We start from the raw sequence: 24452 nt of genomic DNA, 5'->3' as shown, positions 1-24452 counted from the left end.
CATTAGCACACACACACACAGGAACACATATCAAGATTGAGACTGGCATGAACACAGACACACACACACAGGAACACATATCAAGATTGAGACTGACATGAACAGGCACACACAGACAGGAACACATCGAGATATAGACAGACAAGAAGAAACACACACACACACACAGGAACACACATCCAGATTGAGACTGACATGAACACACACACACACACGAAGACAAATCGAGATTGAGACTGACATGAACACAGACACACACACACAGGAACACATATCAAGATTGAGACTGACATGAACACAGACACACACACACAGGAACACATATCAAGATTGAGACTGACATGAACAAACACACACACACAGGAACACATATCGAAATTGAGACTGACATGAACAGACACACACAGGAACACATATTGGGATTCAGAATGACATTAGCACACACACAGGAACACATATCAAGATTGAGACTGACATGAACACAGACACACACATACATAAACACATATCAAGATTGAGACTGACATGAACACACACACACAAACAAACAATCAGGAACACTTATTGAGATTGAGACTGACATGACCACACACACACACACACACACACACACACACACACACACACACAGAGGAATACATATTGAGATTGAGACTGACATGAACACATACAGAGAAAAACACATCAAGATTGAGACTGACATGAACACACGCACACACACACACACACGCACACACACAAACACATATCAAGACTGAGACTGACATGAACACGCACAGAGGAGCACACATCAAAATTGAGACTGACATGAACACACGCACACACACAGGAACACATATCGAGATTGAGTCTGAAATGAAGACACACACGCACAGAGGAATACATATCGAGAATGAGACTGACATGAACACACACACACACACAGGGACACATAGTGTGATTGAGACTGACATCAACACAAACACACACACATAAACACATATCAAGATTGAGACTGACATGAACACACACAGAGGAACACACATCAAGATTGAGAGTGACATGAACACACGCACACACACAGGAACACATATCGAGATTGAGTCTGAAATGAAGACACACGCACAGAGGAATACATATCGAGATTGAGACTGACATGAACACACACACACACACAAACACACAATCAGGAACACTTATTGAGATTGAGACTGACATGACCACACACACACACACACACACACACACACACACACACACACACACACACACACACACAGGAATACATATTGAGATTGAGACTGACATGAACACATACAGAGGAAAACACATCAAGATTGAGACTGACATGAACACACGCACACACAGAGGAATACATAACTAAAATGAGACTGACATCAGCACACACACACACACACACACACACAAGAACACATATCGAGACTGAGACAATGAACACACACGCACAATCACAGGAACACATATCGAGATTCAGGCTGACATGACGACACACACACACAGGAACACGTATCAAGATTGAGACTGACATGAATACACACACACAGGAACACATATCACGATTGTGACTGACATGAATACACACACACAGGAACACATATCAAGATTGAGACTGACATGAACACTGACACACACACACACACAGGAACACATATTGAGATTGAGACTGACATGAACAGACACACACAGGAACACATATCAAGATTGAGACGGACATGAACAGACACACACAGGAACACATATCGGGATTCAGACTGACATTAACAAACACACACACAGGAACACATAGTGAGATTGAGACTGACATCAACACACACACACACAGGAACACATAGTGAGATTGAGACTGACATCAACACACACACACACATAAACACATATCAAGATTGAGACTGACATGAATACACACACACACACACACACACACACACAATCAGGAACACTTATTGAGATTGAGACTGACATGACCACACACACACACACACACACACACACACACACACAGAGGAATACATATCGAGATTGAGACTGACATGAACACACAGACACAGGGACACATATCATGATTGAGACTGACATGAACACACACAGAGGAACACACATGAAGATTGAGACTGACATGAACACACGCACACACACAGGAACACATATCGAGATTGAGTCTGAAATGAAGACACACACACACAGAGGAATACATATCGAGATTGAGACTGACATGAACACACACACACACACAGAGGAACACATAGTGAGATTGAGACTGACATCAACACACACACAAACACATATCATGATTGAGACTGACATGAACACACACACACACAGGAACACATATTGAGATTGAGACTGACATGAGCACACACACACACACACACAGGAACACATATCGAGATTGAGACTGACATCAACACACACACACACACACACACAGGAACATATATTGAGATTGAGACTGACATCAACACACACACACATAGGAACACATAGTGAGATTCAGACTGACCTCAACACACACACAAACACATATCATGATTGAGACTGACATGACCACACACACACACACACACACACACACACACAGAGGAATACATATTGAGATTGAGACTGACATAAACACAATGAGGAACTCACATCAAGATATTGACTGACGTGAACACACGCACACACACAGGAACACATATCGAGATATTGACTGACGTGAACACACGCACACACACAGGAACACATATCGAGATTGAGTCTGAAATGAAGACACACATGCACAGAGGAATACATATCGAGATTGAGACTGACATGAACACACACACACACGCACACATAAACACATATCAAGATTGAGACAGACATGAACACACACACAATCAGGAACACTTATTCAGATTGAGACTGACATGACCACACAGACACAGGGACACATATCACGGATGAGACTGACATGAACACACGCACACACACACTGGAACACATATCGAGATTGAGACTAACATGAACACACACACAGGAACACATATCAAGATTGAGACTGACATGGATATGAACACAGGAAAACATATCGCGACTGAGACAACGAACACACACACGCACAATCACAGGAACACATATCGAGATTGAGGCTGACATGATGACACACACACAGACACACACACACACAATGAAGAACACTTATCGAGATTGAGACTGACATGAACTCACACACACACACAGGAATACATTTCGACATCGAGACTGAATTGAACACACACACACACACACACACAGGAATACATATCGAGATTGAGACTGAATTGAACACACACACACACACACACACACACACACAGGACCACTTATCGAGATTGGGACTGACATGAACACACACACAGGAATACATATCGAGATTGAGACAACGAACACAAACACGCACAATCACAGGAACACATATCGAGAATGAGACTGACATGAACACACACATGAGAACATATATCAATATTGAGACTGACATGGACACAATCACAGGAGCACATATCGAGATTGATACTGACATGACGACACACACACAAACACAGGAACACATATTGAGATTGTGACACATGAACACACACACAGACAGGATCACATATCGAGAATGAGACTGACGTGGACACAAACACAAGAACACACATCGCGTTTGAGACTGACATAAACACACACACACACACACAAGAACACATATCGAGTTTGAGACAACGAACACACACACGCACAATCACAGGAACACAAATCGAGATTCAGGCTGACATGATGACACACACAAACACAGGAACACATATCGAGATTGAGACTGACATGACGACACATACACACACACACACACACACACACACACTGAAGAACACTTACCGAGATTGAGCCTGACGAACACACACAGAGACAGGATCCCATAATGAGAATGAGAATGACATGGACACACACAGGAACACACATCGCGATTGAGACGGACATGAACACACACACACACACACACACAGGAACACATATCGGGATTCAGACTGACATGAACACATACAGAGACAGGATCACATATCGCGATTGAGACGGACATGAACACACACACACACACACACTCAGGAACACTTATTCAGATTGAGACTGACATGACCACACACACACACACACACACAAAGAGGTACACATATCGAGATTGAGACTGACATGAACACACAGACACAGGGACACATATCACGATTGAGACGGACATGAACACACACACTGGAACACATATCGAGATTGCGACTGACATGAACACACACACAGGAACACATAATGAGATTGAGACTGACATGAACACACACACACACACACACACACACACAGGAACACATATCGAGATTGAGACTGACATCAACACACACACACACACAGGAACACATAGTGAGATTGAGACTGACCTCAACACACACACAAACACATATCATGATTGAGACTGACATGAACACACACACACACACACAAAGGAACACATATCGAGATTGAGACTGACATCAACACACACACACACAGGAACACATAGTGAGATTGAGACTGACATCAACACACACACACACAGGAACACATAGTGAGATTGAGACTGACATGAACACACACACACACACACACACACACACACACACACACAATCAGGAACACTTATTGAGATTGAGACTGTCATCGACACACACACATAAACACATATCAAGATTGAGACTGACATGAACACACAGACACAGGGACACATATCACGATTGAGACTGACATGAATACACACAGAGGAACACACATCAAGATTGAGACTGACATGAATACACACACACAGGAACACATATCACGATTGTGACTGACATGAATACACACACACAGGAACACATATCAAGATTGAGACTGACATGAACACTGACACACACACACACACAGGAACACATATTGAGATTGAGACTGACATGAACAGACACACACAGGAACACATATCAAGATTGAGACGGACATGAACAGACACACACAGGAACACATATCGGGATTCAGACTGACATTAACAAACACACACACAGGAACACATAGTGAGATTGAGACTGACATCAACACACACACACACAGGAACACATAGTGAGATTGAGACTGACATCAACACACACACACACATAAACACATATCAAGATTGAGACTGACATGAATACACACACACACACACACACACACACAATCAGGAACACTTATTGAGATTGAGACTGACATGACCACACACACACACACACACACACACACACACACACAGAGGAATACATATCGAGATTGAGACTGACATGAACACACAGACACAGGGACACATATCATGATTGAGACTGACATGAACACACACAGAGGAACACACATGAAGATTGAGACTGACATGAACACACGCACACACACAGGAACACATATCGAGATTGAGTCTGAAATGAAGACACACACACACAGAGGAATACATATCGAGATTGAGACTGACATGAACACACACACACACACAGAGGAACACATAGTGAGATTGAGACTGACATCAACACACACACAAACACATATCATGATTGAGACTGACATGAACACACACACACACAGGAACACATATTGAGATTGAGACTGACATGAGCACACACACACACACACACAGGAACACATATCGAGATTGAGACTGACATCAACACACACACACACACACACACAGGAACATATATTGAGATTGAGACTGACATCAACACACACACACATAGGAACACATAGTGAGATTCAGACTGACCTCAACACACACACAAACACATATCATGATTGAGACTGACATGACCACACACACACACACACACACACACACACACAGAGGAATACATATTGAGATTGAGACTGACATAAACACAATGAGGAACTCACATCAAGATATTGACTGACGTGAACACACGCACACACACAGGAACACATATCGAGATATTGACTGACGTGAACACACGCACACACACAGGAACACATATCGAGATTGAGTCTGAAATGAAGACACACATGCACAGAGGAATACATATCGAGATTGAGACTGACATGAACACACACACACACGCACACATAAACACATATCAAGATTGAGACAGACATGAACACACACACAATCAGGAACACTTATTCAGATTGAGACTGACATGACCACACAGACACAGGGACACATATCACGGATGAGACTGACATGAACACACGCACACACACACTGGAACACATATCGAGATTGAGACTAACATGAACACACACACAGGAACACATATCAAGATTGAGACTGACATGGATATGAACACAGGAAAACATATCGCGACTGAGACAACGAACACACACACGCACAATCACAGGAACACATATCGAGATTGAGGCTGACATGATGACACACACACAGACACACACACACACAATGAAGAACACTTATCGAGATTGAGACTGACATGAACTCACACACACACACAGGAATACATTTCGACATCGAGACTGAATTGAACACACACACACACACACACACAGGAATACATATCGAGATTGAGACTGAATTGAACACACACACACACACACACACACACACACAGGACCACTTATCGAGATTGGGACTGACATGAACACACACACAGGAATACATATCGAGATTGAGACAACGAACACAAACACGCACAATCACAGGAACACATATCGAGAATGAGACTGACATGAACACACACATGAGAACATATATCAATATTGAGACTGACATGGACACAATCACAGGAGCACATATCGAGATTGATACTGACATGACGACACACACACAAACACAGGAACACATATTGAGATTGTGACACATGAACACACACACAGACAGGATCACATATCGAGAATGAGACTGACGTGGACACAAACACAAGAACACACATCGCGTTTGAGACTGACATAAACACACACACACACACACAAGAACACATATCGAGTTTGAGACAACGAACACACACACGCACAATCACAGGAACACAAATCGAGATTCAGGCTGACATGATGACACACACAAACACAGGAACACATATCGAGATTGAGACTGACATGACGACACATACACACACACACACACACACACACACACTGAAGAACACTTACCGAGATTGAGCCTGACGAACACACACAGAGACAGGATCCCATAATGAGAATGAGAATGACATGGACACACACAGGAACACACATCGCGATTGAGACGGACATGAACACACACACACACACACACACAGGAACACATATCGGGATTCAGACTGACATGAACACATACAGAGACAGGATCACATATCGCGATTGAGACGGACATGAACACACACACACACACACACTCAGGAACACTTATTCAGATTGAGACTGACATGACCACACACACACACACACACACAAAGAGGTACACATATCGAGATTGAGACTGACATGAACACACAGACACAGGGACACATATCACGATTGAGACGGACATGAACACACACACTGGAACACATATCGAGATTGCGACTGACATGAACACACACACAGGAACACATAATGAGATTGAGACTGACATGAACACACACACACACACACACACACACACAGGAACACATATCGAGATTGAGACTGACATCAACACACACACACACACAGGAACACATAGTGAGATTGAGACTGACCTCAACACACACACAAACACATATCATGATTGAGACTGACATGAACACACACACACACACACAAAGGAACACATATCGAGATTGAGACTGACATCAACACACACACACACAGGAACACATAGTGAGATTGAGACTGACATCAACACACACACACACAGGAACACATAGTGAGATTGAGACTGACATGAACACACACACACACACACACACACACACACACACACAATCAGGAACACTTATTGAGATTGAGACTGTCATCGACACACACACATAAACACATATCAAGATTGAGACTGACATGAACACACAGACACAGGGACACATATCACGATTGAGACTGACATGAATACACACAGAGGAACACACATCAAGATTGAGACTGACATGAACACACGCACACACACAGGAACACATATCGAGATTGAGTCTGAAATGAAGACACACATGCACAGAGGAATACATATCGAGATTGAGACTGACATGAACACACACACACACACACAGAGGAACACATAGTGAGATTGAGACTGACATCAACACACACACACACGCACACACACACACACACACACACAAACACTTATCAAGATTGAGACAGACATGAACACACACACACACACACATAAACACTTATCAAGATTGAGACTGACATGAACACCCACACACACACACACACACACACACAGGAATACATATCGAGATTAAGACTGACATGAACACACAGACACAGGGACACATATCACGATTGAGACTGACATGAACACACACAGAGGAACACACATCAAGATTGAGACTGACATGAACAAACACACACACACAGGAACACATATCGAGATTGAGACTGACATGAACAGACACACACAGGAACACATATTGGGCTTCAGAATGACATTAGCACACACACAGGAACACATATCAAGATTGAGCCTGACATGAACACAGACACACACACACACAGGAACACATATCGAGATTGAGACTGACATGAACACAGACACACACACACAGGAACACATATCAAGATTGAGACTGACATGAACACAGACACACACACACAGGAACACATATCGAGATTGAGACTGACATGAACACAGACACACACACACAGGAACACATATCAAGATTGAGACTGACATGAACACAGACACACACACAGGAACACATATCGAGATTGAGACTGACATGAACACAGACACACACACACAGGAACACATATCAAGATGGAGACTGACATGAACACAGACACACACACACAGGAACACATATCACGATTGTGACTGACATGAATACACACACACAGGAACACATATCAAGATTGAGACTGACATGAACACTGACACACACACACAGGAACACATATCGAGATTGAGACTGACATGAACAGACACACACAGGAACACATATCAAGATTGAGACGGACATGAACAGACACACACAGGAACACATATCGGGATTCAGACTGACATTAACAAACACACACACAGGAACACATATCAAGATTGAGACTGACATGAACAGACACACACAGGAACACATATTGGGATTCAGACTGACATTAGCACACACACACACAGGAACACATATCAAGATTGAGACTGGCATGAACACAGACACACACACACAGGAACACATATCAAGATTGAGACTGACATGAACAGGCACACACAGACAGGAACACATCGAGATATAGACAGACAAGAAGAAACACACACACACACACAGGAACACACATCCAGATTGAGACTGACATGAACACACACACACACACGAAGACAAATCGAGATTGAGACTGACATGAACACAGACACACACACACAGGAACACATATCAAGATTGAGACTGACATGAACACAGACACACACACACAGGAACACATATCAAGATTGAGACTGACATGAACAAACACACACACACAGGAACACATATCGAAATTGAGACTGACATGAACAGACACACACAGGAACACATATTGGGATTCAGAATGACATTAGCACACACACAGGAACACATATCAAGATTGAGACTGACATGAACACAGACACACACATACATAAACACATATCAAGATTGAGACTGACATGAACACACACACACAAACAAACAATCAGGAACACTTATTGAGATTGAGACTGACATGACCACACACACACACACACACACACACACACACACACACACACACAGAGGAATACATATTGAGATTGAGACTGACATGAACACATACAGAGAAAAACACATCAAGATTGAGACTGACATGAACACACGCACACACACACACACACGCACACACACAAACACATATCAAGACTGAGACTGACATGAACACGCACAGAGGAGCACACATCAAAATTGAGACTGACATGAACACACGCACACACACAGGAACACATATCGAGATTGAGTCTGAAATGAAGACACACACGCACAGAGGAATACATATCGAGAATGAGACTGACATGAACACACACACACACACAGGGACACATAGTGTGATTGAGACTGACATCAACACAAACACACACACATAAACACATATCAAGATTGAGACTGACATGAACACACACAGAGGAACACACATCAAGATTGAGAGTGACATGAACACACGCACACACACAGGAACACATATCGAGATTGAGTCTGAAATGAAGACACACGCACAGAGGAATACATATCGAGATTGAGACTGACATGAACACACACACACACACAAACACACAATCAGGAACACTTATTGAGATTGAGACTGACATGACCACACACACACACACACACACACACACACACACACACACACACACACACACACACACAGGAATACATATTGAGATTGAGACTGACATGAACACATACAGAGGAAAACACATCAAGATTGAGACTGACATGAACACACGCACACACAGAGGAATACATAACTAAAATGAGACTGACATCAGCACACACACACACACACACACACACAAGAACACATATCGAGACTGAGACAATGAACACACACGCACAATCACAGGAACACATATCGAGATTCAGGCTGACATGACGACACACACACACAGGAACACGTATCAAGATTGAGACTGACATGAATACACACACACAGGAACACATATCACGATTGTGACTGACATGAATACACACACACAGGAACACATATCAAGATTGAGACTGACATGAACACTGACACACACACACACACAGGAACACATATTGAGATTGAGACTGACATGAACAGACACACACAGGAACACATATCAAGATTGAGACGGACATGAACAGACACACACAGGAACACATATCGGGATTCAGACTGACATTAACAAACACACACACAGGAACACATATCAAGATTGACACTGACATTAACACACACACACACACACAAGAACACATATCGAGATTGAGACAACGAACACACACGCACAATCACAGGAACACATATCGAGATTGAGACTGACATGAACACAGACACACACACACAGGAACACATATCAAGATTGAGACTGACATGAACACAGACACACACACACAGGAACACATATCGAGATTGAGACTGACATGAACACAGACACACACACACAGGAACACATATCAAGATTGAGACTGACATGAACACAGACACACACACAGGAACACATATCGAGATTGAGACTGACATGAACACAGACACACACACACAGGAACACATATCAAGATGGAGACTGACATGAACACAGACACACACACACAGGAACACATATCACGATTGTGACTGACATGAATACACACACACAGGAACACATATCAAGATTGAGACTGACATGAACACTGACACACACACACAGGAACACATATCGAGATTGAGACTGACATGAACAGACACACACAGGAACACATATCAAGATTGAGACGGACATGAACAGACACACACAGGAACACATATCGGGATTCAGACTGACATTAACAAACACACACACAGGAACACATATCAAGATTGACACTGACATTAACACATACACACACACACACACACACACACAAGAACACATATCGAGATTGAGACAACGAACACACACACGCACAATCACAGGAACACATATCGAGATTGAGACTGACATGAACACAGACACACACACACAGGAACACATATCGAGATTGAGACTGACATGAACACAGACACACACACACAGGAACACATATCAAGATTGAGACTGACATGAACACAGACACACACACACACACACACACAAACACACAGGAACACATATCGAGATTGAGACTGACATGAACAGACACACACAGGAACACATATCGGGATTCAGACTGACATTAACAAACACACACACAGGAACACATATCAAGATTGACACTGACATGAACACAGACACACACACACAGGAACACATATCAAGATTGAGACTGACATGAACACAGACACACACACACAGGAACACATATCAAGATTGAGACTGACATGAACACAGACACACACACACACAGGAACACATATCAAGATTGAGACTGACATGAACACACACTCACACACACACACAATCAGGAACACCTATTGAGATTGAGACTGACATGACCACACACACACACACACACACACACACAGAGGAATACATATTGAGATTGAGACTGACATAAACACAGAGGAACACACATCAAGATATTGACTGACGTGAACACACGCACACACACAGGAACACATATCGAGATTGAGTCTGAAATGAAGACACACACGCACAGAGGAATACATATCGAGATTGAGACTGACATGAACACACACACACACGCACACATAAACACATATCAAGATTGAGACAGACATGAACACACTCACACACACAATCAGGAACACTTATTCAGATCGAGACTGACATGACCACACAGACACAGGGACACATATCACGGTTGAGACTGACATGAACACACGCACACACACACTGGAACACATATCGAGATTGAGACTAACATGAACACACACACAGGAACACATATCAAGATTGAGACTGACATGGATATAAACACAGGAAAACATATCGCGACTGAGACAACGAACACACACACGCACAATCACAGGAACACATATCGAGATTGAGGCTGACATGATGACACACACACAGACACACACACACACACACACACACACACACACACTGAAGAACACTTATCGAGATTGAGACTGACATGAACTCACACACACACACAGGAATACATTTCGACATCGAGACTGAATTGAACACACACACACACACACACACACACACACACACACACAGGACCACTTATCGAGATTGGGACTGACATGAACACACACACACAGACAGGATCACATATCGAGAATGAGACTGACATGAACACACACACAGGAATACATATCAAGATTGAGACAACGAACACAAACACGCACAATCACAGGAACACATATCGAGAATGAGACTGACATGAACACACACATGAGAACATATATCAATATTGAGACTGACATGGACACAATCACAGGAGCACATATCGAGATTGATACTGACATGACGACACACACACAAACACAGGAACACATATTGAGATTGTGACACATGAACACACACACAGACAGGATCACATATCGAGAATGAGACTGACGTGGACACAAACACAAGAACACACATCGCGTTTGAGACTGACATAAACACACACACACACACACACACAAGAACACATATCGAGTTTGAGACAACGAACACACACACGCACAATCACAGGAACACAAATCGAGATTCAGGCTGACATGATGACACACACAAACACAGGAACACATATCGAGATTGAGACTGACATGACAACACATACACACACACACACACACACACACACTGAAGAACACTTATCGAGATTGAGCCTGACGAACACACACAGAGACAGGATCACATAATGAGAATGAGAATGACATGGACACACACAGGAACACACATCGCAATTGAGACGGACATGAACACACACACACACACACACACACAGGAACACATATCGGGATTCAGACTGACATGAACACATACAGAGACAGGATCACATATCGCGATTGAGACTGACATGACCACACACACACACACACAAAGAGGAACACATATCGAGATTGAGACTGACATGAACACACAGACACAGGGACACATATCACGATTGAGACTGACATGAACACACACACTGGAACACATATCGAGATTGCGACTGACATGAACACACACACAGGAACACATAATGAGATTGAGACTGACATGAACACACACACACACACACACACACACACAGGAACACATATCGAGATTGAGACTGACATCAACACACACACATACAGGAACACATAGTGAGATTGAGACTGACCTCAACACACACACAAACACATATCATGATTGAGACTGACATGAACACACACACACACACACAAAGGAACACATATCGAGATTGAGACTGACATCAACACACACACACACAGGAACACATAGTGAGATTGAGACTGACATCAACACACACACACACAGGAACACATAGTGAGATTGAGACTGACATCAACACACACACACACATAAACACATATCAAGATTGAGACTGACATGAATACACACACACACACACACACACACACAATCAGGAACACTTATTGAGATTGAGACTGACATGACCACACACACACACACACACACACACACACAGAGGAATACATATCGAGATTGAGACTGACATGAACACACAGACACAGGGACACATATCATGATTGAGACTGACATGAACACACACAGAGGAACACACATGAAGATTGAGACTGACATGAACACACGCACACACACAGGAACACATATCGAGATTGAGTCTGAAATGAAGACACACACACACAGAGGAATACATATCGAGATTGAGACTGACATGAACACACACACACACACAGAGGAACACATAGTGAGATTGAGACTGACATCAACACACACACAAACACATATCATGATTGAGACTGACATGAACACACACACACACAGGAACACATATTGAGATTGAGACTGACATGAGCACACACACACACACACACAGGAACACATATCGAGATTGAGACTGACATCAACACACACACACACACACACAGGAACATATATTGAGATTGAGACTGACATCAACACACACACACATAGGAACACATAGTGAGATTCAGACTGACCTCAACACACACACAAACACATATCATGATTGAGACTGACATGACCACACACACACACACACACACACACACACACAGAGGAATACATATTGAGATTGAGACTGACATAAACACAGAGGAACACACATCAAGATATTGACTGACGTGAACACACGCACACACACAGGAACACATATCGAGATTGAGTCTGAAATGAAGACACACATGCACAGAGGAATACATATCGAGATTGAGACTGACATGAACACACACACACACGCACACATAAACACATATCAAGATTGAGACAGACATGAACACACACACAATCAGGAACACTTATTCAGATTGAGACTGACATGACCACACAGACACAGGGACACATATCACGGATGAGACTGACATGAACACACGCACACACACACTGGAACACATATCGAGATTGAGACTAACATGAACACACACACAGGAACACATATCAAGATTGAGACTGACATGGATATGAACACAGGAAAACATATCGCGACTGAGACAACGAACACACACACGCACAATCACAGGAACACATATCGAGATTGAGGCTGACATGATGACACACACACAGACACACACACACACAATGAAGAACACTTATCGAGATTGAGACTGACATGAACTCACACACACACACAGGAATACATTTCGACATCGAGACTGAATTGAACACACACACACACACACACACAGGAATACATATCGAGATTGAGACTGAATTGAACACACACACACACACACACACACACACACACACACACACAGGACCACTTATCGAGATTGGGACTGACATGAACACACACACAGGAACACATATCGAGATTGAGACTGACATGAACAGACACACACAGGAACACATATTGGGATTCAGAATGACATTAGCACACACACAGGAACACATATCAAGATTGAGACTGACATGAACACAGACACACACACACAGGAACACATATCAAGATTGAGACTGACATGAACACAGACACACACACACAGGAACACATATCAAGATTGAGACTGACATGAACACAGACACACACACACACACACACAAACACAGGAACACATATTGAGATTGTGACACATGAACACACACACAGACAGGATCACATATCGAGAATGAGACTGACGTGGACACAAACACAAGAACACACATCGCGTTTGAGACTGACATAAACACACACACACACACACAAGAACACATATCGAGTTTGAGACAACGAACACACACACGCACAATCACAGGAACACAAATCGAGATTCAGGCTGACATGATGACACACACAAACACAGGAACACATATCGAGATTGAGACTGACATGACGACACATACACACACACACACACACACACACACACACTGAAGAACACTTATCAAGATTGAGCCTGACGAACACACACAGAGACAGGATCACATAATGAGAATGAGAATGACATGGACACACACAGGAACACACATCGCGATTGAGACGGACATGAACACACACACACACACACACACAGGAACACATATCGGGATTCAGACTGACATGAACACATACAGAGACAGGATCACATATCGCGATTGAGACGGACATGAACACACACACACACACACACTCAGGAACACTTATTCAGATTGAGACTGACATGACCACACACACACACACACACACAAAGAGGAACACATATCGAGATTGAGACTGACATGAACACACAGACACAGGGACACATATCACGATTGAGACTGACATGAACACACACACTGGAACACATATCGAGATTGCGACTGACATGAACACACACACAGGAACACATAATGAGATTGAGACTGACATGAACACACACACACACACACACACACAGGAACACATATCGAGATTGAGACTGACATCAACACACACACACACACAGGAACACATAGTGAGATTGAGACTGACCTCAACACACACACAAACACATATCATGATTGAGACTGACATGAACACACACACACACACACAAAGGAACACATATCGAGATTGAGACTGACATCAACACACACACACACAGGAACACATAGTGAGATTGAGACTGACATCAACACACACACACACAGGAACACATAGTGAGATTGAGACTGACATGAACACACACACACACACACACACACACACACACACACACACAATCAGGAACACTTATTGAGATTGAGACTGTCATCGACACACACACATAAACACATATCAAGATTGAGACTGACATGAACACACAGACACAGGGACACATATCACGATTGAGACTGACATGAATACACACAGAGGAACACACATCAAGATTGAGACTGACATGAACACACGCACACACACAGGAACACATATCGAGATTGAGTCTGAAATGAAGACACACATGCACAGAGGAATACATATCGAGATTGAGACTGACATGAACACACACACACACACACAGAGGAACACATAGTGAGATTGAGACTGACATCAACACACACACACACGCACACACACACACACACACACACAAACACTTATCAAGATTGAGACAGACATGAACACACACACACACACACATAAACACTTATCAAGATTGAGACTGACATGAACACCCACACACACACACACACACACACACAGGAATACATATCGAGATTAAGACTGACATGAACACACAGACACAGGGACACATATCACGATTGAGACTGACATGAACACACACAGAGGAACACACATCAAGATTGAGACTGACTTGAACACACGCACACACACACTGGAACACATATCGAGATTGCGACTGACATGAACACACATACAGGAGCACATATCAAGATTGAGACTGACATGGATATAAACACAGGAAAACAGATCGCGACTGAGACAACGAACACACACACGCACAATCACAGGAACACATATTGAGATTGAGGCTGACATGACACACACACACAGGAATACATTTCGACATTGAGACTGAATTGAACACACACACAAACACACACACACACACACACACACAGGAACACTTATCGAGATTAGGACTGACATAACACACACACACAGACAGGATCACATATCGAGAATGAGACTGACATGAACAAACACACTGGAACACATATCGAGATTGAGGCTGATATGATGACATACACAGAAAGGAACACATATCAAAATTGAGATTGACATGACGACACACACACACAGGATCACATATCGAGAATGAGCCTGACATGGACACAAACACAGGAACACATATCGCGATTGATACGGACATGACCACACACACACACACACAGGAACACAGATCATGATTGAGACTGACATGAACAAACACACACACACACACACACACGGGAACACTTATCGACATTGGGACTGACATGAACACACACACAAACACAGGAACACATATCGAGAATGAGACTGACATGAAGACACACACAGGAACACATATCAAGATTGAGACTGACATAGACACAAACACAGGAACACATATCGTGATTGAGACTGACATGAACACACACACACACACACACACACAGGAACACATATCGAGATTGAGACTGACATGAACACACACACACAGGAACACATATCAAGATTGAGACTGACATGACGACACACAGGAACACATATCGTGATTGAGACTGACATAACGACACACAGACACACACACACAGGATCACATATCGAGAATGAGACTGACATGGACACAAACACAGGAACACATATCGTGATTGAGACTGACATGAACACACACACACACAGGAACACATATCAAGATTGAGACTGACATGAACACACACACACACACACACACACAGAGGAACACTTATCGACATTGGGACTGACATGAACACACACACACACACACATATGAACACATATCGAGATTGAGACTGCAATGAAAACAGAAACACACACAGAGAGGAATACATATCGAGATTGAGACTGACATGAGCACACACACAAACACAGGTACGCATATCGAGATTGAGACTGACATGAACACACACAAGCACTGGATCACATATCGAGAATGAGACTGACGTGGACACAAACACAGGAACACATATCGAGATCGAGATTGACAAACACACACACACAGGAACACATATCGCGATTGAGACTGGCATGAACACACATACAGAGGCAGGATCACATATCGAGATTGAGACTGAAATGAACGGACACACACACACACACACAGAGGAAGACATATCGAGATTGAGACTGACATGAACACATCCACACACACAGGAACACATATCGATATTTAGACTGACATGACCACACACACACACAAACACACACACACACAGGAACACTTATCGAGATTGAGACTGACATGAACACAGATACACACAGGAACACTTATCGAGATTGAGACTGACATGACGACACACACACACACACAGGAAGACATATCGGGATCCCGACTGACATGAACACATACAGAGACAGGATCACATATCGCGATTGAGACAGACATGACCACACACACACACAGGAACACACACAGGAACACATATCGATATTTAGACTGACATGACCACACACACACACACACAGGAACACATATCGATATTTAGACTGACATGACCACACACACACACACACACACACACAGAGGAACACATATCGGGATTCAGACTGACATGAACACATACAGAGACAGGATCACATATCGCGATTGAGACAGACATGAACACACACACACACACACACACAGAAACACAGAGGAACACATATCAAAATTGAGACTGACATGAACTCACGCAAACACACACACTCAGACGTAACCCCTCTCACCCTCAGCACCAACCCTGAGGAGGTCCAGAAGAGTCCCAGCCAGTGAATGCAGGAATCACAGTACCCAACGTGTGTACAGCAAGATCCCACAGATCTCAGCCCAGAACCCCGGACAGCAGAAAGTCTGTGGGGCTGCAGCCACCAAACGAGGGATAGTTGCCCATTTCCAGCCAGCATGGTCGAGGTCCTCTGGCCATGGCCACTGCTGCAGCCCGCAGGGGGAGCGAATGCGTTGCCCCACACCATGGAAGGCACCTTGGAATAGCAGCTTACCTGATGAGTTGGCTTTGTCCGCAGTTGTACCGAAGTCCGGCCTGGGCTGGGTGCTGGAGGACTCCATGTCCGGCTGGGAGTGTGTTCCCGGGGGTAACTGCGGAGCGTTGGGATCTGCAGGGAAAGCACATGCCAGTGTGAGGCAGCCCACGATCCCTGAACTGAGTGATGGGCTTGCAGGCACAGGGTTAAGTGAGGGTGGTGGGTTTTCGATCACAGGGAGAACTCCTGGAACGGGGGATGGAGATCGGGAAAGAAATAGGAGCCAGAGGGGAGAGCTGTGGGAGCTAGAGGGATTACTTGGAAGGGCAGGATGGTGTTACAGAGACAGGGAGGGGTGTAGGGGAGGCAGGGATATCACTTTGCTTCACCCCTCACCCCGAGCCAGATTCAGCCAGTTGTTTCCAAGACCTGTCCCTGAACAGCCGGCGTTAATTCTGGGTGAACGGACGGCAGTCCAGTCGAGCAGAACGACTTCGCCTGTCACATGGGATAACACAACCACCGGCTGTGCTCCGCCGGCCCTCGCAGGTAAGAGAAGAACAACTAACCTGTCCTGTCCTGGGGTGGGGGGGGGGAGGGGTTCTCAGTGGGGTGACATCTGATCAGCAGCCAGAAACCGCCATTCGTCCCGTCTGCTCCATGATGCTGCTCCCACTCCTCCTGGCTCCAAATTTGGTTCTTCCTGACGTTCCTCAGCTCAGGAGGGACCAATCCCCCAGGGAAGGGTATCAGCAGAAGGTCGCTACCACGACCCCTCCCCCCACCTCTCTGTCCCAGGGTATCCAGCACACAGCCAGAGCGAGGGCACGATTGAGGGAACACTTCACATCAGGTTGCAGCAGTGGTCATCCTCGAGGGGGAAATTGTTGGGGAAAGGGTGTTTGGCAGCTCTCGAATTGACTGCCTCTGTGTGGGCAACAGTTAAGGTTTATCAGAGTTGGATCCAAATTGGGAATAGAGGGCCAGCAAATCCTGAGGGGCATAAACAGGGAGAGGAGTGAGCAACGAGGGGAGGGGGAGGGTTGGATGAAGAGGAGGAAAGAGGGTAAGGTTAGATGCGGCAAGGTTAGTGGGAGGGTAAGAGATAAGGGAGTGGGAGGGTGAGAAATAGGGGAGTGGGAGGGTAAGAGATAAGGGAGTGGGAGGGTGAGAAATAGGGGAGTGGGAGGGTAAGAGATAAGGGAGTGGGAGGGTGAGAAATAGGGGAGTGGGAGGGTAAGAGATAAGGGAGTGGGAGGGTGAGAAATAGGGGAGTGGGAGGGTAAGAGATAAGGGAGTGGGAGGGTGAGAAATAGGGGAGTGGGAGGGTAAGAGATAAGGGAGTGGGAGGGTGAGAAATAGGGGAGTGGGAGGGGTAAGAGATAAGGGAGTGGGAGGGTGAGAAATAGGGGAGTGGGAGGGTAAGAGATAAGGGAGTGGGAGGGTGAGAAATAGGGGAGTGGGAGGGTAAGAGATAAGGGAGTGGGAGGGTGAGAAATAGGGGAGTGGGAGGGTAAGAGATAAGGGAGTGGGAGGGTGAGAAATAGGGGAGTGGGAGGGTAAGAGATAAGGGAGTGGGAGGGTGAGAAATAGGGGAGTGGGAGGGTAAGAGATAAGGGAGTGGGAGGGTGAGAAATAGGGGAGTGGGAGGGTAAGAGATAAGGGAGTAGGAGGGTGAGAAATAGGGGAGTGGGAGGGTAAGAGATAAGGGGGTAGGAGGGTGAGAAATAGGGGAGTGGGAGGGTAAGAGATAAGGGAGTAGGAGGGTGAGAAATAGGGGAGTGGGAGGGTAAGAGATAAGGGAGTAGGAGGGTGAGAAATAGGGGAGTGGGAGGGTAAGAGATAAGGGAGTAGGAGGGTGAGAAATAGGGGAGTGGGAGGGTAAGAGATAAGGGAGTAGGAGGGTGAGAAATAGGGGAGTGGGAGGGTAAGAGATAAGGGAGTGGGAGGGTGAGAAATAGGGGAGTGGGAGGGTAAGAGATAAGGGAGTGGGAGGGTGAGAAATAGGGGAGTGGGAGGGTAAGAGATAAGGGGGTAGGAGGGTGAGAAATAGGGGAGTGGGAGGGTAAGAGATAAGGGAGTAGGAGGGTGAGAAATAGGGGAGTGGGAGGGTAAGAGATAAGGGAGTAGGAGGGTGAGAAATAGGGGAGTGGGAGGGTAAGAGATAAGGGAGTAGGAGGGTGAGAAATAGGGGAGTGGGAGGGTAAGAGATAAGGGAGTGGGAGGGTGAGAAATAGGGGAGTGGGAGGGTAAGAGATAAGGGAGTGGGAGGGTGAGAAATAGGGGAGTGGGAGGGTAAGAGATAAGGGAGTAGGAGGGTGAGAAATAGGGGAGTGGGAGGGTAAGAGATAAGGGAGTAGGAGGGTGAGAAATAGGGGAGTGGGAGGGTAAGAGATAGACCATGGAAAGTTCCCAGGGTGCAAGCCTGGGCAGGGTTTGTTATGGAAGACTGGCAGTTGCCCAGGCTGCAAGTCTCCCCTCTCCACACCACCGATGTTGTCCAAGGGAAGGGCATTAGGACCCAAGCAGCTTGGCCCCAGTGTCGTTGCAGAGCAATGTGTGGTTAAGTACCTTGCTCAGGGACACCCATGCAGCCTCAGCCAAGGCTTGAACTAGTGACCTTCAGATTACTAGACCAACGCCTTAACCATTTGGCTATGTGCCAACACGATAGGGGAGTAGGAGGGTGAATAGGGGAGTTCGAGGGTAAGAGATAGGGAAGTGGGAGGGTAAGAGAGGGGAGTGGGAGGGTTAACGGGAGGGGGAGAGGAGAGATTGGGGAGTGGAGGGTGAGTGATTGGGAGTGGAGTGGAGGGGGGGAAGGTTGGGGTAAATTGAGGATGTAGTCCTACATGGAAGCATGGAGATGAGGGGAAGGGAAGGAAGTTGAAGGGGGTAGGCAGGGGTTGGAGGGCAAAGGGCAAGAGTCAGCTCACCTTGGCCCACTTTGAGAGTGACCTTCATATTCCTGGTATTACACGCCCCTCCGTTCCGGTTCTCCAGCCCTTCCGCATTCCCGTCCGAGGTGGCTATGGGAGAAGATTGGCAACTTTACCCAGAGCCAGTCCGCAGCCCAGCGAGCCGAGTCACCAATGTCATCCTGTCCACCAAGCTGCCCTCTCTCCATTGTGCCTTCCCCCCATACTAACCTGACACCGCCCATCACTCTGCTGCGTCTTTGCCCTAGTTTCCTCTGCCCTTCCCCCTCCGCACACTCCCCCTCGTGTCAGCGGCTGAAGTCAGCTCTCACTCCCCTATCTAACCCCCACACCCGTAGATCAGTCACCTCTCCCGGTGATGCTGGGGAGGAGGGCTGCTCCCTCACAGGGTGGGGGGTTTAATTGAGGTGTTGGGAGTCAGGGAGGGGTGGGACAAAGTACATGACAGGAATGCCCCCCGAGCTGGAGTGTGGGTGCCCAGATGATTTGGAGTGAAGGGTGTCGAGAGGAGAGGTGTGGTGGGTCAGGAACATCTGGCCTTGAAAGACACTGAGAATGGATTCAACAGAGGGAATGGGGATTGGGAGGAGGGGGACAATGAGGGAAACATGGAGGTATGTGGGGAGGGAGTGAAGAAGAAGGGAAGCTGGTTGGAAAGGTTGTTCACAGGGTTGGCACAAGCTCAATGGCTGAACGGTCTCCTCCTCCTGTTGAGTTGGATGTAGAGTTGACACTAACGTGCTTCCTGGGGTTTGGACAGGATGGGACTGAGGGAGGATCACAATGTGAGAGAGGAGGGAGTGTGTCCTATGCTGGGAACTCTCAACCCAGTGAGAGTCAGGTGTGTGTGTGTGTGTGTCTGTGTGTGTGTCTCTGTGTGTGTGAGCGTGTGTGTGTGTGTGTGTGTGTGTGTGTGTGTGTGTGTGAGCGTGTGCGTGTGTGTGTGTGTGTGTGAGTGTGTGTGTGTGTGTGTGAGTGTGTCTCTGTGTGTGTGAGCGTGTGTGTGTGTGTGTGCGTGAGCGTGTGTGTGAGTGTGTGTGTGAGAGTGGGAGTGCACCTGTGTGCATGTGGGTATGCATGAGCGTGTATGCATGTACGTGTGTGTGTGTCTGTGTGTGTGTGTGTGTGTGTGTGTCTGTGTGTGTGTGAGTGTGTGTGTGTGTGAGCGTGTGTGTGTGTGTGTGTGTGTGTGTGTGTGTGTGAGGGTGGGAGTGCACCTGTGTGTGCATGTGGGTATGCATGAGCGTGTATGCATGTACACGTGTGTGTGTGTGTGTGTGTGACCTGCCCCAGTGAGGGTTACTGTGTGGTGAGTTTATCAGTGGTTTATCTGGGACATTTATCCTGCTCACGTTGGAGAATTTACTGTGACCCAGCCCTCCCTGTTCATTCCCAATCCACCTGCCACCTCCCCTCAGCAGGATACCATACAATCCTTCACCCCTCCCTCTGCACACCAGCTGGCAGGGCAGTGAAGAGCTGGTCTGCGTTCAGGTCTGGTGCGGGTTCATTCCAGTATAGGGAAAACAGCGGATGCAGGGAGTGATGCCTGGCAAGGAACATTTGCTGGTAGAATCAGCCCAGATCCTCTGTCCAATTAATGCATCATTACACTCTCTGGAATTAGCATCATTACGTCCGGAAT

At 45.4% G+C, this 24452-nt stretch overlaps 1 protein-coding gene across 1 annotated transcript in view; it reads right to left on the bottom strand.

Annotated features, from left to right (window-relative positions):
- The window catches only part of LOC132397519 (ephrin-B2-like), a 226602-nt gene that overhangs the window by 25138 nt on the left and 177012 nt on the right, over positions 1-24452 (bottom strand). The window contains exons 4-5 of the mRNA XM_059976350.1: positions 22805-22897; positions 19887-20000 (exon numbers count right to left, since the gene is read on the bottom strand). Of these exons, the coding sequence (XP_059832333.1) occupies positions 19887-20000; positions 22805-22897 (207 nt within the window). The remainder of the gene's footprint in view (positions 1-19886; positions 20001-22804; positions 22898-24452) is intronic.

The sequence above is a fragment of the Hypanus sabinus genome, chromosome 7 (genome assembly GCF_030144855.1).
Source record: "Hypanus sabinus isolate sHypSab1 chromosome 7, sHypSab1.hap1, whole genome shotgun sequence".
NCBI classification, from domain to species: Eukaryota; Metazoa; Chordata; class Chondrichthyes; order Myliobatiformes; family Dasyatidae; genus Hypanus; species Hypanus sabinus.
Note: the sequence above shows the minus strand (reverse complement) of the source record. Positions and strands in the feature narration are given on the sequence as shown.